We start from the raw sequence: 26,438 nt of genomic DNA, 5'->3' as shown, positions 1-26,438 counted from the left end.
ATGTGACTCAATACACAAAGAAATATTAAACAATTTCAAGTTTCATTTCTTGGAGATGTCTCATTACAAAGTGATGGATGATGTATTTTGGGGGGTGGTTACTTTTGTGATGCATTGGTATTACATTAATTACAAGATATTACAATTAATTACAAAATAAAGGTAATATATTATGCATCAATCTGTACTCTGTTCTGTTGTTCTGTCCCATTTTTCTCTCTCTTCTCTGAAAGTTAGGTTGGTTATGAACTGGGAAGAATTTGGGAAAGGCTTCTCCAGTCTACCATTTGGGAATAACCACTAGGATGCTGAAGAAAGAAAAAAGATCTCCTGTTAAAAAGATCTGACTTCTGGGATCTTTGATGGTCCTAGGCTCAATCATTAAAATGTTCATTCTCATAAGAAACTATGTTTTTATTAACTCTGTCCTCTTTTTGCCCAACTCAGCTAGCTCAACTCAGATCAGATACTTTTCAGTGTGAAGTCTTCCCTGACATTCCCTCCTTAAATTTATGCTCTATTCCTCCTTAATTACTTTTCATTACTTATCTGTATCTATATGTTGTATCCCCTTAGTAGAAAAAAGCTGTTTGAGGACAGGGACTCTGACTTTGTTTTTGTGTCCCTAGTTACTGGAGCAGAGGATGTACTTAATAAATGTTTATTTACTTGAGATGAAGTTAATTTGTGTAGATACTCCTTTCACTGGCACAGACTGCCACCCAATCCATGCCTTCTAATTCATACAGGATATAATGAGAAGAAGAAGAACTAGAAGGAAGAGGAGGAGGAGAAAGAGGAGAAGGAGAAGAAGAAGAAGAATGGTGATGATGATAATAAAACTGATTGTTAACATTTATATGCTTTACTATTTGTAAAGCCCATTGCAAGTATTTTATTTGATCTTCACAACAAACTTGGGAGTTAAGGGCTATTATTACTCTTCATTTTACAGATTTAGAAACTGAGGCAAACAGAGGTTAAATAACTTGCCTAGGGTCACAAAGATAGTAGTTAAACTTAGGTCTTCCTGACTTCAGGTCCGATATTCCACTATTGCTGCCTAGTACTAAGATTTATAGGCTACAGGACTTCCTTTAGACTTTAAAAGAAGTATGTTATAGAATTCAGTACAGGAATTGGACTATTCATCTGCTATTCTTGATGCCTGATACAAGACCAGTCCACCTCCTTTTCTAATCATGTATGATTTGTACTAGAAGATGATATCCTGCACAATATCTCTGGTAATTCATGTAACTATAAAGTCCTGTGTAAATGGGGAATGTAACGCCTTGAGGATAGGGACTATCTTTTGTTTTTGTATTTGTATTTTAAGATTCTAGCACAGTGTGTGGAACATTATAGATACTTAATAAATACTTTTTTATTAATTGATGTAAGATGCTATAGTTTTTGTCAAGCTTCTTACTAAGAAGTTCAATGGATTCTACATAATATTAAATATATGAAATAAATAATTTGGATAACATTTGAAAATTTCAGATTTTTTTATTTTTTTTGAAGGGGTGGGTTGTCATGATAAAGACTGAATACATATTTGATTGAACTTTTCTATTTTATCTGGATGTCTGTTATCATAAAAACAACTAGATTCTGGTACTATACAAAGAAAAAAAATAATTTCCATTCACAAAACCTCTTCTCTGGTACTTTAAAAAGCCTTCTAACAATCTTTAACATCTTATTCCCTACTTTTTGGTTATAGAGAGCCCCACTTTAGAAATGTCCTTTGAATATAAATAGTAACAAAAACGAGAAATTGAATGCCTTCTGACATGGAATGAAAGACCCTTCTTTCCTCCCAATTACCACTACCTTCAAGAATGTCTTCTCTGAGATACTGCTCATATTTTATCGACTTCATCCCTTTGCCCTTATTCTACCTACTTTTCTTCATAGGCATCCATTATCTTTCAAACTGGAACATTTAATTGTCCTCTAGAAACCCAAGCTGTCAATTCTCTCTAGAGACATGAATCTTATGACCAAGGCTTCATGTTCAGGCCCTCCTTATTGCCTAAGACCTCTTTTCCACTGTCTACATCCCCCAGATGGCTAAAGTTGGTTCAGGAATTGGGTAAGAGAGGGCCTCACTCTCAACAAGTAGAGTAGAAAGAAGTTGGGGGGGTAGGTAGGTGGTGCAGTAGATAGAGCACCAGCCATTGACTCAGGAGGACCTGAATTCAAATCTGGCCTCAGACACTTACTAGCTGTGTGACCCTGGGCAAGTCACTTGACCCTAACTGCCAAAAAAAAAAGAAAGAAAAAAAGAAAGGAAGAAAGAAAGAAAGAAAGAAAGAAAGAAAGAAAGAAAGAAAGAAAGAAAGAAAGAAAGAAAGAAAGAAAGAAGTTGGAACCTCTCGTAAGTTTTCCTATAGCAACAATACTATACTATTAATGCAAACTCTCTCTATCCATTTAAATCCTACTCATCTCAAGATCCTCCTCAAATGGAATGGAAATTAAGATTTCAGTGATTCTCTCAGAAAAAATCTTTCCTTCCTAAGAACTCTCAAAATACATTTTCCCCCTAGTGTATGCTACTATGACCTTCTATTTTGTACAAATATTTGTAAGACACTTTATTTTCATGTGGGATGGTAAACTCCTTGAGGAGAAGAATGATGCCTTCTTTATGTTTTTATCTTTCCTAGTATTTAGTACCATGTACAGGGTATTTACTTAGGTACATGTTTACTGAACTGAACTAAATGATGGATTAAATAGGCCTTTGTGGTGTATTCTTGGAACCTAACCATTTAGACTATTACTTTTATATAAAAATGTGCTACAAGTTTCAAACAACCAATTTAGAAATTAACTTTAGAATCATAACTCATTAGTAAATTGGAACCTATTCCCATTTCGTGTTTGCTTTACCTTCTATATATAAAATTATTTTCATTTTTTATTAAAAAAATCAACGTGTCTCTTATCCTAAACCTTAATCTTTTTAGTCTGTCTGTGTTTGTTGTTTGATACATTCCCTGTGACTCTTTCTTGCTCTTGATTGCTTTTCAAAATTCCTCTTTCCATTCTTGTTGGCTCTTTTTTTTTCTCCCATTGTATTAATTGCCAGATAGGAGACATAACCTTTAGATATACGTTAATTTTCCCTGAGCACTTTCATTTCCCCTTTCTGCCCTTTCCTTTCTTCCATTCCTTGCTCCAATCTGATTCCTTTGAAAACTTCCTATCTTCTTATAGAATTCACTTGGCAGAGATATTAGCCTTTGCTTTTGAGCTGACAATAGTTTATTCGAATGGAAAAAAAAGAGGACATCACAGTGAAATTTCCCCTGAATTCCTACAATGACTATTTTATCTGTTTCCTTGTAGCTAATGCTAAAATTAATAATTCATCATTTACACTGCTGCCTTTTGCCTAGTTACCTCTTCTCAGCTGTGGCGAGGATATATGAATAGAGAAGATTTCACCATTAGCATTTCAGAGATCACTGGATTACAGAAGTTTTGATAGTGGCAACAAGGACTTTGAAGCCATCTAGTTCAACTGGCACCTGACCTATAATGCAACATTCCCAAGAAATGGTCAGCTTGACCCCAATCCTAACTAGTGATATTTCTCTTATCAGTTTCAGTTCCTATTTCTCTGACTAAAACATGGTTGTATCCTTTGAGTTTTTTTTCCTTCCTCCTCCTTCCTATATATGGCATCCTCCCATGGCTTGTGACTTGGGCCCTTACCTCTACTCCATCTACATGTTCTTCTTTGGCAATTCTATCTACCCCTATGGCTTCAGTTATCATCTCCCTTCAGAGATCATTTCTATTTGGTTGCCCCACTAGCAACTCAATCCCCAAATGTTTACAATTCTCTATCCTTCAAAACCTGGTTGTCCTCCTAACTTTTCTATTTGTGGTGATGGCACCACTAGATTCTTGGTGTTTCAGCCTAGAAACCTCAAAGTTTTTTCTTTTAAATTAATGAAAACTTTTTTTAAACGACAGACATTTTATGATATCTTTCCCCCAAAACCCTATACTTTCACCAAAAGAAATCCCAACATAGTGACCACGTGATAGAGCATATAACATCCAGTATCTGTAGTTTCCCATTTCTCACTGAGAAGGCAGGTATATTCCTGAGAACCATTCTGCATCTTTCATTCTTTCTCCCCCAAATTCAATCATTTAACAAAAGTTATCAATTTCACTCCAGAAATAGTTCTTGTATTCATATTGTGCTTTCTATCCTTCAAGACATCCTAGTTCAAACCCTCTTGTCTCACTTATATTGTTATTAATAGGCTACCAATGACTTTTACTGCCTCTAATTTCTCCTTCCTCCATTGCATCCTTTACACTATTCCATGCTTCTTACTAAGGCAAGATTCCTTGTTTTTAGGTTTCCCCCACCACATCACTCATTATACACAGCAAGGTTTCTTAATGTAGGGTCCATGGATACCCAAGAGGTTTATGGATAGATTTCAGGAAATCGTGAATTCTTTTCGTACCATTTTGATGACTGTTTTTCAAATACAATTGGTTTCATTTGTAATTTTGCAGTATGCATGCACTTAAAAGTGTTATTCTTAGAAAGGGTTTTTAGGCTTCACCAGACTGCCAAAGGTGTCCATGATACAGAAAAGGTTAAGGACCCCTAGCCCATAGAATAAAATGCAATCTGCTCCTGGCAATCTAGGCTTTCCACAGTCTGGCTTCAGTCTACCTCTCCAAGTTGATTTCATTCTGCTCCTTTTCATAAAGACCACAGTCTAACCATGCTGGATGACAGTTCTTCGGTTCTGTTCTGCCATCTCCTGCCTTCATGAATTTGCCCAGAACCTCCCTTATATGTCTATTTGTTGAATTTTTTTCTCTTTACTCAATACCTAACTCAGATCTTGCAACCTCCATGAAGACTTCTTTGTTCCCCTAAGCTAAAATCGACTCCTCCCCATTTTTCTTAATCCGTATTTTGTTTTATGTTATCTTCTTAGATTCCTGAAGAGGCCTACTATAAGAAACAAATAGCTTGATCTGCCCTTCAGAAATGAACTTCATTTGATCTAAAGAGAGATAAACAAGGTACTCATGTTCTTAATTTCAAAGTCTTTATCAGCTCCAATGTACTAAGAGTTTGTAAAAAAAACACACACACACACACACACAACAATATTCAGTGTACCCATTCAACCTCTTGTTAACATCTGTTATCAATTAGGGAAAAATTAAAATTTAGGTTACCATCTCTCTTTTTGAGGTCTTCTCTTGGGTGAATCTATCACACATCTGCATAGGGCTTACCTGCAGTGAACAACCATAGGACCAGCATCTGGAGGGTTACAGGTTTTGACTCGTCGCAAGAAAGCTAGGAAAGGTGTTGGATGCTCTGGTACCCCATGGTCTGGCCACGCTGTGAACTGGAACTGCCTCACCTCCCTCTTTTCACTTGAACCATTCTGTTGAATGAGAACACTGGCTAAAATGACCATTTCCCATACCTTGGGCTCCAATGAGAAGCACAACATCAGAAAAGAGCTGAGAGTCAATGTTGGTGATGGTTATATCTCTATTAGTAACAGGTATTTTTTTGGAGGTTCAAGCAAACAACAAGAAAACTGCAAACATTTTCTAGGGAAAATATTTCTTAAGAGATAGAAGAAATTGTATTTTCTGGTTCAAATATCAGGAGAACGTTTATTATATCTCTGAAGAGGAGCAGGCAAAGAATCTGAGTTCTTCAGCTAATTCTTCATTCAACTAAACGTTCGCTCAGAGCGAGAGCTCCGTGTTTACTATGATAAACCTTCAGACAAGGAGAAAAATTGCACAGTGATAGTGGAAGAATTATTTCATTCTTCACTGTTGCCAGTGGGATCAAGATTTAAGGAAAGCCTTAAGAGATTTCTCAAAAGAAGCTTTCTTTAAATAACAGAAAAGGGAAGAGGAAAGGGAAAAAACACACCTTGTAAAGTGCAAATGTTCGAACACAATATGTTGCCAATTCCACAGTATCTAGCAGCGTCACCTGAATCAGGCCATATGTTTCTGTGCCTCTGCTGGGCCAATACTGGTCACATTTCACCTGCAAGAAATATGTACTATGTTTATATCATATACTCATCAGTTTCTGTTAACTTTTTCAAAGTCAGGTAAAAATCAGTAATCAAACTTCTTGCAATTTATGTTTTAAAAATCTTTGCTGTATTTTATTTCACATTAGACTTTTTTCCTTGCTTCTTTCTGGAATGCTTTTTTTTTTTTGAGTCCCAACATAGGAAAATTGCTCCTTTGGTACCAGTATAAACCAAATTTCTGTATCAGGAATAATACTGAGCAGGGAAACATTCAGTTGCCCTGGAGAAAAATAAAGTGCAATTGTTGACTAAAATAGGCAGAGAAGTAGTTAAAACTTTGAAGTATTAAGAAGAAAATATAATTTTGTTCTCAGTTCAGTGTTATGAAACATATCAGGAAATTACATTCAGGCATTTAAAATATATGGTTGGATAGATAAAGGACTCATCCATCAAATTTTAAAAGACATAAGTCATTATATCTTGAGCAATCACAACTTCCAAATGTGCTTGTTTAGAGAAACATGGAAATAATTTGTAAATCTACAAAATGATAATGCTCCATATAAGAGTGTGTTTATTTTTTTCTGAAAAGAGATGATTTGTTTTGGTTACAAAGAGCATTTAAATCTGTGATGTGAAAAAAAATTACTAGCTCTTCAAAAAGAGTCTCAGGGGATCCTATAAAACCAATGTGAGGTTTAAATAATTTAAAATCCTGTTACTTGAGATGAATGATATAGAGTTTCCATTGAGAGTCTGAGCAAAAGCTTATAAAATACATTTAGACTAATTAGGCTGATGTATGGCCAGAAAGTGTCCTAGGGTTTACGACATGCTTCAAATATGCTGCATTCATGTACTGAATGCCTGTCATATGCTGAAGTGAACAAAAATGAAGATAGAGAGATAGAGATATGGATAGATCAATCGATAGATCAATAGGTAGAGATATACATATATAGAGAGAGATAGACAGACAGACAGACAGACAGATAGATAGATAGATAGATAGATAGATAAATAGATAGATAGATGAAAAATCATGGACCAGGATATATCTGACCTTCCTAGCTCAGATCAAAAGAAAAACAGGAAGGCTAGTTGACCCAAGATCAACTGAGACTGATTTCCCTTGCTTACATTTTATTTTTCCTGGATTGTAGAGTTAGATGGGATCTTAAAGGCGTTTTCTTCCAACCCTCAACTTTGATGAGCAAAGTAAAGCTAGAAATGTTGAACAACTTTGTCCAGGGTCACATTGATAGTAACTAGCAGAGCTGAGATTCAAACCTAGGTCCTCTGACTTCAGACACATCAGCACACTGCTTCTCCTGGTGACAGTATGGTTGGAAGCATTCTTTTTTGTTCTCTTTGAAAATGAAAGGGACTAAAATACTTAGATTTGAGGCAAATTAGTAGAATGTCACTATAGGAGATATTATAATTTGTTTTTTGTTTTTTTTTTTTTTTGTCCAGGGGAAAAAGGTCCTTAGTGAAGCAAGGTTTTCTTTATAGGGAGCATAAACATCAGTAGCTCTGTTTGATTAGGATTTTTCTGATTCTGTAGCCAAAACATCTGCTCTTCAAAGACCTCAAAATACTTCTTCAGGAGTTAATAGAACATATTTTTTTAAAAAGTGGGAAACTTCATCCACCAGTCACTTTTTTAGGTAAGAAGCAAGAGACAATGACACCAGTGTAGAACTGGGTAACAAATGAGAAACCAAATTTCCAGCCTTTCTGACTTTTCCACCTTTATTCTAACCACTACATTACATAATTTGAACTATTAGCAGGATTACCAAAAGACAAAACAAAAAAAAAACGATATTTCAGTGTCCCAGGTACTTGAAAAATACGGAAAATACTGTCATCTGGCCTAACTGTACTTATATGCTCTAGGGTTGCTAGGTGGCACAGTAGATAGAGCTCCAAGCCTGAGAGTCAGAAAGACCTGAGTTCAAATCTGACCCAAGACATTTACTAACTGTGCGACTCTGTCCCAGTCCCTTAACCCTGTTTGCCTCAGTTCCCTCATGTGTAAAATGAGCTGGAGAAGGAAATGGCAAACTTCTCCAGTATCTTTGCCAAGAAAATTCCAAATAGTGTCACAAGAGTAGGACATATCAGAAAACAACTGAATAACAACTTGTATGTTCTACAATTTAAAAACAATAATTAATATGAGGAAAACACACTTTGTCACTTACTACTAAAGAGCAGCCCTTACCTTAGAAAGGAGCGGACTGAACCTATTCTATAAAATGATCCAGTTACTGAACCCTGAACACATTGTCCAACATGGATGTTTTCTGGCTACCAAAGTTGTTCTTCCCCATAGCTAACATTTTGTGAAGCTTCTTACCTGAGAATATTCAGTAACATCTCTTCATTCATCCAATAAACATTAAGGGTCTGCCATGTGCTAAGGCCTTCCCTCTGAGGGTACCTTTAGGCCACCTTTGATCTCTATATATCGTGCTTGTAAATACTTATTCACATGCTGTCTCCCCTGGTAGAATGTGAGCTCCTTCAGGATAGGAATTCTTTTTGCCTTTCTTTGTATTCCCAGTGCTTGGGATAGTTTTTGGCACATAGTGAATGCTTAATAAATGCCTGTTGACTTTATTTGATTTGTTGACTTGCTATGCACCAGATATACAAATACAAAAGCTCAGGTAACTCTGAAGTTAATTACAAATCAAATTTGTCCATACTTTCTGATGAAGTAAGACTGTGGGAAAGAATAAGAATCTGCCTCTCTGTGAAGATAGATAGGTCAGATTTTTATTCACTAGTTTAATTTCTTTCCCTATGAAACTATTGTAAGTGCCAAGGCTGGGTTGGAAAAGGATTATGTTTCCCAGGATGCCTGGGCCCAAAGCACTAATGCTCTTTGGAAGAGAAGGAGTCCATTTCCATAACATTATATGTCCTAAGCAGAGCTATTGATTGGGCAGTGAATACTTCTGGGAAGACGGAGGAATAATGGAGGTCACTGCCAGGGTTGTGACCATGCAGGGCAATTGAGGACTCCAAGAATAAGCACTGACAGCATCAGGTTTTGCTATTCTTCTTTGCAGGCCTTTATGTGAAGAGTCATAGATGGAGAAGATCAAGGAGATGCCACAAACTGGCTGTCAAGAACTGGCAGGCAAGGCCACCTGGGAGGGATAAGTTGTGCCTCAGTCAAAGGAAGTGGGAAGTATCTTGAGCTCATCAGAGAAATGAGCTCTAGATCCCAGCAGGAGAAAGTTTCCAGCAGGGCTGCCAAACTGTTGATACTGAAGTCTCAAACCCAACTCATGCTAGCACAGGAAGACACTGTGCTCATACTTCAATCTGAGAATGCCAGCAAGGTTGCTCCTTTGTGCCACTCCTCAAAAATACATCTACCATTAACATTTTGTGTACTGAAAATGGATGTCTAAAAGTTATGGTTATGAGTCATATATGAGTGATGGGTGTTAAAGTCCTTTATAACTTTAAAAAAAAAGTCCCCAGTGTCATAGAAAGTCCAATACCTCCCCAGGATGTTGAATAGATAAAGTTATGCTGGTTTGAGGGTATTTCCCCACCAGACTGGAAAGAAGCAAGCATTATTACCTTTTTAGACTGTGACTTTAAAGGAAATGAACCCTAGGAAGCATGTGTTCATGGAGAGGACAGATATGAGGGGTGGGAAGACTAGGCGTAGGTACTTTTTATTTAAAAAAAAGGAAACAACTCCCCTTAGCAGCCTGACCATTATGAAAAAAAAAAGTCTATAAAGTTTTCTACCTCCAAAACCTAATGCAAATGAATAGAATTGGCACTTCTATGTATTCTTGAGGTAGTACATCAGACTGGAACAGCACACCTGGACGAGAGTGCCTTTTCCTCTCAGGAAATGTTTCAAAATGTACGGATCTAAATAGGGTTTTCCCAGAAAACACATTCAAGCACCTATGGAGGTGGAGACTTGGGTCTTACTATCAAGATTAAAAGCTTCAATCTAAGCTTATTGGAACACAATGACTTTCTTCAACATACTGGGGCCTCAGTACTTACTTCCATTAAAGCAATCTCTGAGGATCTGACACAGGATTCATCTGCCTCCATAGAGCTAAACTGGGGGGTTTAAATCAATTGACAATTTTCCTTTGAGTCTTTCCTTTCTAACTATACACTAAACAGATCATTTCCAATTTGAACATTAAAGAGGAAGTCTGAAGTATAGTGGGAAAAAAAAGGCACAGGAGAACAGGAGAAATGATTTTTTCTAATTAGCTAATGCAAATGGGTATGCTATTTTCTTTTCCTCTTTTAGTTTTTATTTTTACCCACTCTCTCGGAGATGCTCTCGTGAGGTATTTTCTGAGAGAGTTACAATTTGTTAGGTCTAGTGCTCATGGATGACTGTTAGTTAAAACATCAACATCACAACAGCAGCACCAGCAGCAACAACATCAACAATGACAACAACATCAACATCACAACAGCAAGGCAGCTTCTAGTTGAGTACATATGAATTGGAAAGTGGGAGCTGCATATAAATATTGATTTCAGTCATTTTCTATTTGTTTTAGATATGTTTTTTTGAAAATACACAAGAAGATCTTAGGTTGCATTAGGAAATCATGTTGTCCAGAATGAGGGCTGTGATAGGGGCATGTTAGAGACAGTTGAACTAGCTCTGATTGTTAAATTTTTAACATGAGGTTTTCTATCTCTGAAATCAGCAGACAAGATAAACCAGGGCTTTTATCATGTTAATTATTTAGACAAGAATGTGATGGAGAAAATGTTAATGATGCATTTTACACCTGTGTGTGCATATGTTTTTCACCCCTTTTAGATATATGTGTATATAGATAGATAGATAGATAGATAGATAGATAGATAGATAGATAGATGGATATAGATATAGATATAGATAGATAGATATATGTGTATATTTATACTTCTGGGAAGATGGAGGAATAATGGAGGTCACTCACTGCCAGGTTCGTGACCATGCAGGGCAATTGAGGATTCCAAGAATGAGTGCTGACAGCATCAGGTTTTGCTATTCTTCTTTGTAGGCCTTTATGTGAAGAGTCATAGATAGAGAAGACATGGAGTGACAGAGGGAAAATCTGGAATATTGTCTTCAGTCCTTGTAACATACTTTAAGAAAGTCATTGACAAACTAGAGCTTATCCATAGGGCAGAGATCAGGATGATGAGGGGACTTGTGATTCACAGTATAGGAAGAGCAACTGAAGAATCTAAGGATTTTAAGCCTTGAGGAGAGAGAGAGACATGACTCTTTTCTTCAAATATTTGAAAGATTGGCAACTGGAAGGAGGATAGGAATTATTTTTCTAGTCTCTAGATGCAGAACTGGAAATAATGTGTGGAAACAGCAGATATAAGGAAAAACTTCCTAACAATTAGAGCTATTCCAAAGTAAAATGAGTGAGATGTCTTAAGAGGTACTAAGTTTTTCACAAGTGGTCTTCCATTAAAGGCCGATAAGCTTATGTCAATGATATCATGAGAGGGTTCATATTTAGCTATAAGGAGGACCGAGGTTCTAACTCTAAGCTTGTGTGATTTTGTGAAAGTCAGGTAGACTAGAGCCATTGATGATTCCTTTAAGAATACGTCCTCAGTCAAAATGACTGTATAGCAGAATGGCTCATCATTTTGCCATCTTAATGACCCATGTGGACACTGCCCAGTCAATTCAGCCATGGCAGCTGATATGTGTGTGTGTGTGTGTGTGTGTGTGTGTGTGTGTGTGTGTATAGATTCATAGTTATTTTCAATAATACAAAGACTTCCCTCTTATTCAGCACCAGGGAGAACTCCAATGAGCAGTCATATTACTACATCATCCACAGGAACTTTTCCTGCTTTCCCTCAACTAAAGATGGAATTCTTTAAATAGCCACAGGAGAACTTGTCATAAGAAATACTGTGTCAAATGTGATTTGAAAGATGCTGATACTGATATCCTTCTTCCTACAATGTAGCTAAACAAGGAACTTTGGAGAGTATAAAAAAGGGAGAGGAAACTAATGTCCTTGATCTGGTACTCAAAGGCATGTGGAGACAGTTCCCTATAAAATCTAAATGAGATGAAGCTGTTAACTTAGCTCCAACTAGGGCACTTTCCTGTCATGGAGAGGTCACTTTATCATGGAAGCTTAGTGTGGGGGGAAAAGGTTAGGGTTGAGTGCATCTCTTCTCTCCCCTCTCCCCCCTACCCAACACACACACTTCCTAGCTTTGAATCCTTAGGAAAGCATACAATTCATTCATTCACTCAAAAAGTTCCCTCTCTATGCCAGGGAAAGTCAGTGTGCCATAATGATGACTTGGAGTCAAGGAGACCTGATTTCAAGTCCTACCTGATACATACTGGCTATGTGATTTAACCTCTTACTGTCCCAGGAAACTTTTTAAGACTTTAAGTTGTAGAAGAGGTACACATCTAAGTCAATGGACTTTTCTGACAGGGAGTTCCCTAGGCCAGCAAAATCATAGGTGTAGATTCCCTGACCCTAGCGCTACTCCCCACAAAATGTACCAGATACTGGGCAAGGTTCTGAGGAGGTGAAGACAAAAATGACGCATCCCCATTTCTAAAGGAGAATACATTCTATTAACATTATATGAGCTTTCAGAATTCATGGAACATGACTACACTCTGGCCCTCACTGCCACTTAAACCTTCCATTCTGTCCTTGTGATTTCTTACTCATTCTCCATAATAATTGTCCTAAACCTGTCCTTCTATCCTTAAGCAACTGGTTGTAACCACACCTTCCATAGTTACAAAAGATGACTCAGCTGTCCGTTTTATTGAGAAGCATGAGGTGTTCTTGTTAAGACAGCCAGCTAGTTGGTGCAGTGGATAGAGCACTGGGCCTGGGGTCAGGAATACCTGAGTTAAAATCCAGCCTCAGACACCTATTAGGTCTGTGACCTTGTGTGAGTCGCTTAACTCTTGCCTGCCTCACTCTCCTCAACTGTAAAATAATAATAACAACAACAACAATAATAGTAATAATATTAATAGTACCCACCTTTCAGGGTTATTGTAAGGATCAGATGAGATAATGTTTGAAAAGTGCTTAGTACAGTGTCTGGTATATAGTGGGTGCTTAATAAATGTTTGCTTCCTTCCAGGAAGCTCTTCTTTTCTTTCCCCCTCCACATAATCCCTTTACAATCCTCCAGTATTTTATCTAAACTGTAAACCCCTAGCATCAAGGCCAAAGATTGTGCACTAAGCACACAAGAACTGTTTAATAATTATTTGTTAAATTACTTGATTTAATTCTCTGTTTTGGGTTCAACTATTACTCTTAGAAAAATGACTTCCAAACCTCTATTTCTAACCTCAACAGTCTGAGCTCTAGTCTTGTGCTTATGTTTATAGGACATCTACCTTGGCCTCTTACTATTATCTCCAACTCAAAATATCCAAAATTGAATTTATTTTTTCTTTAGAACCATTATTCCTCTTTACCTCACCATTTCTTCTCGTCCTATCACAACCTCGTCTCTCTGGTCTGTTATCTTTGAATCTTCCCTGCTCTTTATCCCTCTTTATGCAAATACAATCTGAGAAGTTTATATAAGGTTTTAGCCAAAACAAGTTTCAGAATGGGCATATAATAATAATAATAACCTTTATATACTGCTTACTATATGCCAAGCACTGTGCTAAGCACTTTTGTGATTATTATCTCCTTTGATCTTTACAACAATCCTGAGATATAGGCGCTATTTTCCTCATTTTACAGATGAGGAAACTGAGACAAAGAGAGGTTAAATGACTTGCCCAGGATCACAGAGCTAGTAAGTGTCTGAGGCTACATTTGAACCCAGGACTTCCTGACTCCAGGCCCAGTGCTCTATCCACTGTGCCACTTGGCTACTCTAAATGATAACTGGTAAACCATGATCTGACAGAATAATAGAGCAGCTGGAATTTCCAAATTGGAAGAGATGATATAAGTTAACATCTAGCAATCTGAGGTAAGAGGGGAGACTGAAAGACCCACGAAGACAAAGACTGATGAGAGTTCGGATTGCATTGTACAAATATGCACAAAGTCAATATTGGGGGACTCGATTACTAATAGCCATTCAGCAATTAAATTTAATAAGCTCTAACCAAGTACATACTATGTGCATGGTATAGTCCTAGACTCTATGAGAGATACATACTAAAAATACAACATGTCCCTTGCCCTCATGGAGTTTAAAATATTAGGGTATAAGACACCAAGCTAGAGAGCTATCACACACAATATTTCAGGAAAAGTGCACTAGGGAGATGAAAAACCAAATATAATGTGAGTTTGTTGGCAGAATTCGGAGAAAAAAATAACAGAGTAATACAGAGAGGAAAGCCTCCATGGTAACACAGTATATGGGAGAGCAAACTGGAGTTGGAGTCAGGGCACTGAGTTCAGATTGTGACACTGACTCTTACTATCACCTTTATCCTTAGGCACAGTGTTCATCTCTCTGAAACTCAATTTCCTCATCTATAAAAAGAGAAAATTGGACTAAATGTGTTCAAAGTCACTATCTGCTCTTGTTCTATGGTCCTGAGATCCAAAAGGAATTTGGAACAATAGCATATCTTAAATTCTTTTCCCCACTTCACATTTTAGTATAGATACTCACAAAAGCCTAACAGAATGGTTAAAACAATTTTTTATTTGAGTTTCACTGTTAATTCTTTGGGAGGGGAACAAGTTAACAGTTAAGTGAGCAAAAGTTAGGCAAAGGGGAGAGGAAAACCAATTTGCCTAGATGAGTAGTGTCAAACAAATAGAAATGGAATCATTAACCCAGGATATGAGGATCCCTGTAGGCCTCATGTTGACTTAGTTTTTAAAATATAATGTTATCTATGTTTCACTGTATTTTTTTATTATGTTATATATTTCCCAATTACAGTACAATCTAGTTCAGGTGCACTAGGGAGTACTGTGGGCCATTTGTTTGACACGCAGGGCCTTCACAAATGATTTAGAGTCAGACCACCCTAGTTTTGAATTCCAGTTCTGCTGCTTAATAGTTGTGTGTCCTTGGGAAAGTTAACATTACATTCTGGGTCTCAGTTTCTTTGGCTGTTGAAAGAGAGTTTAGATGATATGGTATATGAGGTCCTTTCCAGGTCTAACATCAGTCTTCAGACACCTGGCTAACAGAGGGTTAATCTGTATGTTTTAATGAGACCCTCTGGGACAGAAGATTGCCATCTAAATTCAGTGTGTGTGTGTGTGTGTGTGTGTGTGTGTGTGTGTGTGTGTGTGTATACTTGTGCACACACTCTCTCATGTAGTGGATGAGGGTGGTAGAAAGCCTAGGAAGGAGAGACACTAACAACCAGCAAGAAATTGGTGGCATTCTTTTCTTTTTATCTGACACTGTGTCTGTTGAGAAGAGAAAACTAAGAGTGTGTAACTGTCTAGATAAGGAGCAAAACATCCTTCAGGCTGCCAGCATCATTCTTGGTGTTGCCAACATCCTATTTACATTAAGCATCCACCACTTTTCAAAAACAAACCCATACATCATCTGGAGACCAAAGGCGATGTTTGTGCTGCCATTCGTCCAATCTGCTTAAGGAGAGAGCAGTTTCTGTGGACCCAGATAGACATAACTTTAGGCAGCAATTGGAGAAATTAAATTCTCAAGGCCTTAGGTGCTTCCATTTCTATTTGCAAAAGTACATGGCCCTGACATTTGGAAAGCATTTGCTCCCCATTAAATTTATCCAACCCAGACTAACTTGAGAGACCAAGAAATAGCTTGCTTGGACCAAAGTTATATATCCCTTTCCAGGCAGTGATAACTACAATGATCCTATTAATGGTTTTGATGGGGATCCTCTTGATTTTTAATTTGTATAGACCTAATAATCAAAAAACTTCAACATTCTATTCGAGAGGGAAACAGAATGATCATATCTGAGCTTAAAAGGACATTAAAGGTCACAAGTTTGTCTATCCTTCATTTTACAGAGGAAGAAACTGAGCACCAGAGAGAAGAAAGAAAACACACATTTATTAAACACCTACTATGTGCTAAGAAGTGTAGTAAGTGCTTTATAAATATTATCTCATTTGAACTTCACAACAAGAGGTAGGTGCTATTATTATTATTCTCATTTTACAGTTGAGGAAACATGTAGACAGAGGTTAAATGACTTGCTCTAAGTCACAGAGCAAGTAAGTATCTGAGGTTGGATTTGAACTCAGGTGCTCCTGAACAGCTCTCTATCGACTGTACCAACAAAACAGATGATGAAATGATTTGTCCAAGATCATACTATGAGTGGCAGAGCTATTACCTGAACCCAGACTACCTACCTAGATCACTCTACAAGCCAGAATGGAATCAGATGGATAAGATTTGGAGGGGAATGGGTCAGAAAAGAGAGCACTTCTATAGCTTGATAATTATCTTACAAATCATACAAATCTTACAATCATACAAAAATTAGTCAGTATTGTTCACTTGGTTTTAGAACTGGGAGTACACAAGGAAAGTTCTGGAACAAGAGTCTGGAATTTCCAGTTTCTAGTCTAGTGTTGCCTCCACTAACAAGTATACCAAATGATAGGTAATGTGCTTAATCAGTATCCATTTTTAATGTATCTCAAAATTTCAAATCCATTGGCATTCCCAGCAGCAGTTTCTGTGGCCACAGAGTGATATTAGTAAAGAGTAACTCTGTGATGTCACCCATGATAAAGAAACCTTTAAAGTGATGTAAAAACCCATTCTCTTCCATGAGGGAATGATAATGGAAATACATAGATCTTCTCCCAAACCTCATTTAAGCCATTCCAATGTTCTCTTCCACTAAAAAAAAGAATGAGCTTTATCATCTCTCTTTTTTTTTACTCTTCCCAAATTAAGAATGAGGGCTTATTTAGCAGTGAAATAAATGACCAAAATGTAGATGATGAAAAGGAGAAAGACAAAGACCCTTTAGAGAGTCACAGATTGTTTATTAGCCCTGTAACCATACCAGGAATCACCATACAAGATCTTACTTCAAGCTTCTTGTTAGAAGCAAATCGGGTTCAAATAGTGCTTGAAATCTTAATAGTCAGCTGCCAACAACAATATCCGACCACAAATGACACTCTCTGAGCAGAAAAAGCAGTTGCGGATACATACACACTTTACCCTTCTATGGGATTTTCATTTTTTCCAACTGACTTTTACTTCTCTGTGTGCCTGCCCAGACCAATTTATATGCTGATTGGCATGCCACGTAACATGGAAACAATTAGGGAATTAGGGACCACATTCTAGGGCACAAGAGTCAATGAATTAGTCTAGAAGTAGGGGAAACTGGCAGCGAGAATGGAAATTATGAGGAAGAAAAAATAACCCATCAGCAAATAACCTCACATCACAAAGTTAATATGATGGCTTGAAATTGCTTCATGTTTTCAATGTAGCTCAGCTTTGGATACTGCCACAGCACTGCCAGCTCAGTCAGCAACTGGGATGTATTTTCATAATCATCTGTTTTTAGCTAAAATTTGGGATACTGGATACTGAAATTCATATGCAAAAGTGAACTTTCTACTAACTAGACTTTTCTACTAATAGATACGCTTTTGTTTGATACTGCTTTTCTGTTAAGTTTGGGACTAGGTTAGGTGGAGAATGAGACAGTGATGTTTAAAACAATAAAATGTAAGGGTTCTAGTGGAAAGAGTGTTGAATTTGGACTGACAGGACCTGTGTTCAAATCTTGCCCGTGCCATTTGCTATATGGCCCTAGACAAGTCACTTACACTTTCTGGGTCTCAGTTTCCTCATCTGTAAAATGAAGGTTTTACATGAGATGACCTCTGAGGTGCCTTCCAGATCTAAATCTAGGCCACCCCTTTTTGCAAGTCAATAAAAGGATAACTAATTCAATGTGACATCCTCATTTGATAAGCTCAAGTGCTAACCTTGTAAGTTTGCTAAGAAGGGTTAGAGAAGCAGGGGACTCATGGTAATGAAGCCGCTAGCTCTCTCTTTCTGTCAGCCGAGGCCCTGAAAGCTCTGTGTGCAGAAAAGGTTAAAAGGACCAGCCCTAAGCTTTGGGACTGAATAACAAAGCAGAGAATGGAGGAAGCTAGGCAGATGCAAAATTGAAAGCATGAAAATGGTAAAGAGATCAGGTCTCAGGCAGGGAATTTTCAAGCCTCATAAAATAAATACTAATCTGGGACATGTGCAAAATTAGGCAGAAAAGCTGCATGCAGTCAAGAACACAGCATCGTCGAATAGGCGATTATTACTACAGATATTTCATGCCTGGACTGTATTTTTGTCCTACACTGCTTCAAGCAACAGCAGTGTTGAAAGACAGCAAGATTTTTCTATCCCTGGCTTTCTGCAGATTGGGAACTGATTGCCAAGCTGCCTGAACCAGTGACTCCCTTCTGGGACTGCTTTCTGAAGGGGCTAGGCAGAGCAGGAGCATCACATGTTCTCTGCTACTGACTCTTCCTGACTTATGATGGAATAAGGCTCTAAATTAGAGACTGTGGCTGAATTGTGTTCAGTGACTTTGTGAGGCAGGGGCTACAGTCCCAGGGTACAGAATTCATTTTACTTCACAGCCCAGATTAGTTAGGGAGAGCCTTAGGCAATACTGGGGCAGCTAGGTGGCAGAGTGGGTAGAGCATTAGGCCTGCAGTCAGGAAGCCTCATCTCCTTAAGTTCAAATCTGGCCTCAGACACTTACTAGCTGTGTGATCCTGGGCAAGCCACTTAACACTGTTTGCCTCAGTTTCCTCATCTGTAAAATGAGCTAGAGAAGAAAATGGCAAACCATTACAGTATCTTTGCCAAGAAAACCCCAAATCAGGTCAAAGAGCTGGACAGGACTAAAAAACAACTGAACCACAACTAGGCAGCACTGTGAAGCCCTTGGGCTCCTCATTCATCTCCTCCTCAGCATTCCCCCTTTCCACACTTCTCCCTTTCTCTGTAAACTTCCTATGCCATTCTCTACCCCTTTTCTTAATCTAAACAGGCTCCTAGATATTAGGAGGCAAGGCAGTGTCCTGGAGAGAGCCCTGGACTCAGGAGTTAGGCAGACCAAGTTTGGGATCCAGTGGGGTGACAAAGGAGAAGTCACTTAACCACTCCAACCTTCTCAGGTGTAAAATGTTGTTCAGTCACGTCCGACTCTTCTTGACCCCATTTGGGGTTTTCTTCGCAAAGATACTGGAGTGGTTTGCCATTTCCTTCTCTTGCTTATTTTATAGATATGGAAACTGAGGCAAACAGGGTTAAATAACTTGCCTAGGGTCACACAGCTAGTGAGTGTTTGAAGCTGGATTTGAACTCAGGTCTTCCTGACTGCAGGCCCGGAGCTCTATCTACTGGACACCTAACTGCCCCAGGAAGAGTAGAGGAAGAATCCAAAGAGACAAAAATCTAGGTAAAGGAATTTGCATACCTTCCAGTACTCTTATTTCTTTCACACAGAGGCATAAATAACTGATCCCTCCAGGGGGGTAATTTGCATTTTAACCAGACTTAAAAAGACACAGCCTGAGGTAGTGGATGGAGAAACTACATCAGAATGAAGAGCTAAATTCAAATTTAACCTTTGAGAAAAACTGGCTAGTTGACCCCAGGTCAAATTACTTAACTTCATATCTGAGGCCACACAAAATCTATAAATTGAAGAACTGCCCTAGATTTGCAAGGGTAGAAGCAGTCTCCCTATCAGATGTCATTTGCCCCCAACCCCCCACCAAAGTAACCACAGGTCTAGAACAAAACATACAAAGAACTTGGAATTTCTGGCACCAACGGGTAGTGGAGAATTGTTTTTTAGACTTTTTGGATTATCTTTTCCAGGAAGAATTATCCAGCTAGTGTGTTCCAAAAGTTTTGTTTGTTTGTTTGTTTGTTTTCTGTTGTTGTTTTTATGAAGGGTGAGAGTGGTGGGGGAAGGGTAGGTTATCAGGGGAATAAATTGATTCATAGGTTTTTGAGCTGGAAATGTCCTTCTAAGGGTCTGAACTCTAGATCAAACTACTAATTTTTACAGATAAAGGAAATGAAACTCAAATTAGGCAAAGTGTTTTCTCTAAGTTCACACAGACAGAAAGCAAAAGAGTTGGAATTAAGACAGATTCTTCAGTTTGCAAGTACCACAAATTTCCAAGCTCCCCAAGTGTGCTAAAGCCATAATGGGCATAATGTGTGGCTCTAACAATAATCAGCTACACCATAACACATCATTTCAATGGGCAAATATATTACACTTTCCAACTCAGGATAGCAGGATCGAGTTCCCTACCCCCTACTCCCCCCCCTTATTGAGGGAGTATCTGGACACTGACCTCTGCACAAAACAGGGCAGTAGAGGAGAGGCACCACATCTTAGTAGATAGAGACCCAACCTCTGAGCCAGAAATACCTTGGTACAAGTCACATTTCCGGTTATATTCTGGGCAATCCACTTACACTTTCAGAGTTTAATTGCAGAGAAGTTGCCAAAATGTGTTAGCAGAAGGACTCTCCTCACCCTTGAGTTCCCAATATTAGTGAAATCACAGGTTCAATCGCTAGCCCATAAAAGAAGGCATGTCTCTTCAGGTGAATTGCTCTCCAGGGGTTTGGAATGGATTCAACCTATTTGTGACTGCCATCCTTGATATAGGAGAACCATCTGTATCTAGGAGTGTGCTGGTACATGTTTAATAACTGCTTCTCCAAAAATCCCCAGAACATTTTTAAGTTTAATCTGCAATATTACCATTTTCTCCACCACTTTTGTAAATTTAGACAATCAATGAAACAATTAAGTCCTGATTTGTAGTATTAGCTAATTTCTAAAGTATAAATGCTCACATTATAAATTTAACAACTGGTTAGAGCTGGCTGTAACACACTCCTGTTTGTATCTATTACTTATTAATTATTAAGACATATTTTTTAATGTAGGTGCATTTTTAGAAGGGCATTGATATGCTGGAAAATGTCTAGTGGAGAGCAACCTGGATGGTGAAAGGCCTTAAGATAGACCATGCCATATAAAGTTTGGTTGATGATACTGGAAATGTTTTGCCTGGAGAAGAAACACTTAAGACGGTGCCATGATAGCTGAGTTCAAGGGCTGAAGGGCTGTCAGATGGAAAAAGGATTAAATTTGCTTGCCTTATTTCCACTAGGCCAGAATTAGTAGTAATGAGCAGAAACTGGACACATTTAGATTTTATGTCAGAAAAAAAATTCTAAACAATTTGAGCTGTCCAAAAATGGAATCTTGGGAGGGCATTGGCTCCCCATCATTAGAGGTCTGTCTGCAACACAAGACTGGTAGACCTCTTATTGGGTATGTTCTTGAGGGGGTTTCGGTTCTTTTGTGGGTTGGACTAGATGACAAGTGAGAATCCTTCCTGCTCTGAAGTTCTGTGATCCTGTAAAGTGAGAACCACCACATCAGCTACTGAATGTCTGGAGACTTTGGACTTAGACTCACCACTGTCCACTCCTCTGTAGAGTACGTTTGGAAACTATGGGAATTACTGTAACCACTACTGAATAAAAAGTGAACCAGACTCTCCTTCTAATTGGAGACCTTAGACCACATAATAGTGGGGAGGCTTAAGCTTCAAATGGAAATATGCAATCAGCCAGAAGTCTATTTGGTTACTTCTAAATAAGCTTCTCTGTCTCTGAGCAAAGGTAGTCCTGCACTGTTAAGATAAACCAGGAGTTCTTAAGTCACAATACCTTGTGTGGAGGACAGCTTATTATCATCTGATGTTGTCAAAGCTTCTGGAACCAGTAAGAACTAATTTTATTATTAGATGCAATTAGTGAGGAAAGGGACAGAATTTCATTTGGTTATTTCAAAACAAGTTTATGTGTGTGGACTAATGAAGGTCTGCAATGTCAAGATAAAATGAGCACTTTTTTGTGAAAATGCCTTCTGCAGTAGACTGCTTATTACCAAAATGCATCCCCAGGCAGAGCAGGGAGTATAGGCTGCGTTTTCAGCACTCTCTGAGTTGCTTTTATTTTCTTATATTTTCAGTTTATTCCATGAAAAAAGAGCAAAATCTATTCTAAAATGGGCACAATCTAAGTCCCGTTAAATTAATACTTTGATATACCATCACAACTTCAAGGAAACAGTCATAATTTTCTTGAAATAAAATCCCTTCATCAGGAGTGAATGTGTAAATAAGCAAGTGGAGGTGGGTCATGGATTCTTTAAGGAAGGTTGTACAGAGAATAGGATGTGCTCAGTGGGATTACCTTCAGAATCTTAGAAGTTTTAAAATTAGCTCACTTAAAACATCATCATTCCTTCTGAGTATCTTTGACAAGGCTTGACTCACTTTCAAAAGATTTTGTTGAACCTACTGAACTTCACACTTTCTGAATGCCTAGCCTCAGTACAGTAGCTGCAGCTTGTTACTATTTTCAGATATCTAGATTTCTCCTTATGAATCCCTTGTGTAACTTTTGCCTCTTCTCTAACTTAATTTTCCATATATATGCTGTAAAAGGCTTCTTGGTCGAAGTATTATGGCTAAATCTCTATTTCAGTAGAGATTCCCAGTTTGCAAATTCAAATGAGAATAATGGAATAATGGTGGCTGGCTCTCCTTTCACCCTGAGTTTTTGGGTTTTTTTTTTAAAGTCTCCCACAGCATCAACACTTTGGCTTCCAATCTGCAATGATTTGAAATGCCAATTATCTGGGATTTTTATTGAGGGGTGTGTGTGTGTGTGTGTGTGTGTGTGTGTGTGTAATCCCTATGCTGATACCCATCCATAGATCTCTACATCTCTGATGATGAAAACACATTCTTATTGTGATTTAAGGTTTGTAAAGCATTCTGTATATGTTCTCTCATCTGTTCCCCAGAATAACCCTTCAAAGTAAGAGATAGTATCTCCATTTTACAGAAAGGGAAACTGAGGCTCAAAGAAGTTGCTGGGGGTCACAAAATCAGAGACTATCTAAAGTGGGAGTTTAAATCACATCTTCTTGACCCCAAGTCAGAATTCCATTGTGTCATATTGCTTCGGTCAATAATCTTTCTGATTAATATATAGTGTAAAAGGAAAAAAAAAAGATTCATCATCAGGGAGCCAAACTTCTGGTGATGAAAGTCTGCTCAATTAGCTACTGGACCTATATGAAAGAAACCCATGCCATATTGGACCTTTACTAATGTCTTTCTGGTATGCATTCTTTTGGAATAGCTTACAAGACTAGGGTCACATCCAGGCCATTATGAGATTCAAGACTGACCTCTGGACTACCTGTAACAATGGTGGTATATGGTAATATAACAGAAACCTATTCTTTGATATTACTACTCAACTAGCAACTAAATCAGTGAACTCAAATCAGATAAAACTGAACCGGAACATGATCCAACCTAAGCATTCAGAAGGTTTTTCATTGTTCAATTGCCCTGTCTCACTCTCAGGGCATGAATTGATTCAAAGGAAGAATCTCTCTCATAGTGCTTTAGCAAGTCTCCTTTAGACCTTTTTTCATGGCAAGACGGGTAGAAAAGTGAAAACATTAAAAAATACATTTTTAAATTGCACTCTCTTAAAAGCTTGTCAGTTCTTGTTCAACATAAATTTTGGACAGAGGTTCAAGTTGATCTTTATTTTCTCTAACTATATTGTCTATCTCCTTGGATATTACTTCTGGAAATCACACATCAGAGTGACACGAGAGCATTCCCCCATCGGCACACCCAGCAGAATTTTAATGAATGTTTGCCTCTATCAAGAGCTGCTGGTTTCACTTCATAATTGATGGTTGTCTGAAAATTAAATCTCCGGGAAAGGTCAGATAATGAGTTGAATAAAATGTAACACGGGGAGCCAAATTTGCTTTTTTCTTACCCTGGATCGTTCCTCCAGTTTTGTCATCATGACGACAGTTGCCCCTCTTTGCTCCCACATCATCCTCCAGAAGTCTCCAAATGTTTCTGGGAGTGATCCTTGGGTTGCTATGTAGGCGTTTTGTTTCCTATAGCCATCTATGTAGTTGGCGTTGACATAATCACTCCCTGGTATCCCTGCAAAGAAATGTGATTTTTGTCAGCTGGGTGACTGGTTCACATGAGGAAACTACAATGAAACATGAGATTAGTAGAGGTACCAAAACTCTGCAGCCTATGAAGCATAGTAAGATCTTGTAATGACTTTTTTAAGGTATACAGATTCTGTACCTGAAAAAAAAAACCCTCTAAATCACAAAGCAAAAATCAATAATCACAATAATGAAAGTACTGATTATTTCATCCTTTATAACTGGCTCATCAGTGCTTCACACAGTACATGGAATATCGTGGGTATTTATTAAATGTTTGCTGACTGCTTGCTTGACTGAATGATTGATTGGCGTCTACATTGTGCTTTAATGTCTGCAAAGGTCTTTCTATCCACTACTTCTTTTGAGGTTTAGAAGAACCCAGTGAGGTAGGTATTATAATTCCCATTTTGCAAATGAACAAATGGAACATAGAGAGTTTTGGTGACTTGCTCATTGTCACAGAGCTGCTAAGTGTTAGAGAAAAGATTTGTGTCCAGGTGTTCCAAACTCTAAATGTAGCATTTCATTCACTAGCCCTTCACGTCTCAGTTAGACCATCAAATCAAATATAGTTCTCAAGAGGTTAGGGTACATAGCAGTGCAAAAACAAGAAAGCACCTTTAAAAGACAATGATCATATTTGATTCACTATCTTCTCTCATGTCCAAGACCATTTTTTTGCTGAAAGTCAAAGAACAGTTCTTGTCAAGTGATCAAATGATAAATAAAAATCAGCCCAATTGACAGCAGGCAATCTTTTCTTTCACTTTCCCCAGCTTTCTCTATAACTTTTTCCTTTGTGCACAAAATGTCATTTGCAAAGGAGAAACAAACACCTGACCGCACTATTCACTCATCTTCTAACCCCATCCTGTCCCACAGAAAAACAAAAATGTTTTAAAACAACCTAGTAAAGGTTGTTACACTCACTGGCAACCACTTGTATTTTTATTTCTACCATTTTCCTGATTCCTGCGGTAAAACTGTCCTCTCAAGGAAAGTGATCTAAGTCAGATGTCAGTGAGTGGGCCCTGGGATGAACACATGGTATGAAATATCACAAACCTCCACTGGACCAAAAAAGGCCTTTTGAACAAGGACAGAAATATGCCATTGGTTGTAACTTGACTCAGCTATTACTGCTATTCATGAAGCAGGCAGGGCTCTGGCAGCTGCTTCTCGATGCAGACTCTGTGGTTCTCAGACACTGAATGACGTGGGTAGATATTGTGACCAATTGTTTCAGGACAGGAACTTCTGAGCCAAGGCCCAGTCATGCTTCAGCAAAGATGGCACTCGGAACTTTGAGTACAGTTTACGGTTTGGTTCTTAGTCAAGAGTCAGTCCACCTGGATGGGATTCGTTTCTACTTGATTGCATGAAGAAACCTCACATTCTCAAATTTCCATTTGGTAGTTACTAAAATTAAAAGGCTTCATACAGAATATTTTGGCTAAAAGCCTAACAGCTGTCAATCAACTGAAAACTTTTTTTTTTCAAGAAAATTCAGAGCAGAGAAATCTGGGTTAATGATTCAGAAAATACATCTGCTGGGCACTGTGCCATATTTTCCCCCTTATCAAGGATAATAAATGTTTCTGTACAATGTATTTGAGGAAAATAGAGGTCAACGTGAGATCTATACCTAAAGGAAAGGAATGAGGTGTAGCCAACACCTGCATAAATTTCAATCAATTATTGTGTAATGAATTATCTTTTGACACATCTGTTAAGCTTGTACAGTAACAAAGTCTCTCTCTCTCTCTCTCTCTCTCTCTCTCTTCTTGTCTTTCCCCCTCTTTCTTTCTCTCTTTTGGCAAAGGGGTGGCTAGTAAATTCAGAAATTTTTTGGATGGCCACATTCCCTATTGCCAAGAACACTCAAATTTAGCCTTAAGGTTATTAGACAGAAGGTATGAATTCTGCAGCACAAATTGCTTTAAGAATCTGAAACTTTTTATTAAAAAAGTGGAGAAAATTTTTGTTAATCTAATGTGTAAACTATTCCTTTGAATATTTCTGAGTATTTTGATTACTTTAGGCAATTAGAGCCTAACTAGGTTCACATCCTAGCTCAAGCAATTGTTAGTTGTTTCTTCTGAAAATCTATCTATTTCTCTCAGTTTTCTCATCTGTCAAAAGGAGATTATAATAACCTATACTGTTAACCTCATACATTTGTTGAAAGAAAAAAATGTTGTAAACTATCAGATGCTATATAAATGTGAGTTATTGCTATCTTCTAGACCGGAAGTCAAGAA

At 38.0% G+C, this 26,438-nt stretch overlaps 1 protein-coding gene across 1 annotated transcript in view; it reads right to left on the bottom strand.

Moving 5' to 3' along the window:
- Positions 1 to 26,438, bottom strand: part of PTPRD (protein tyrosine phosphatase, receptor type D) — a 462,091-nt gene that overhangs the window by 48,818 nt on the left and 386,835 nt on the right. Inside the window, exons 23-25 of the mRNA XM_027863069.1 lie at positions 23,985 to 24,160; positions 5,960 to 6,079; positions 5,299 to 5,453 (exon numbers count right to left, since the gene is read on the bottom strand). Coding sequence (XP_027718870.1) covers positions 5,299 to 5,453; positions 5,960 to 6,079; positions 23,985 to 24,160 — 451 coding nt within the window. The remainder of the gene's footprint in view (positions 1 to 5,298; positions 5,454 to 5,959; positions 6,080 to 23,984; positions 24,161 to 26,438) is intronic.

The sequence above is a fragment of the Vombatus ursinus genome, unplaced genomic scaffold (genome assembly GCF_900497805.2).
Source record: "Vombatus ursinus unplaced genomic scaffold, bare-nosed wombat genome assembly UNPS02014770.1, whole genome shotgun sequence".
In the NCBI taxonomy this organism is placed as follows: Eukaryota; Metazoa; Chordata; class Mammalia; order Diprotodontia; family Vombatidae; genus Vombatus; species Vombatus ursinus.
Note: the sequence above shows the minus strand (reverse complement) of the source record. Positions and strands in the feature narration are given on the sequence as shown.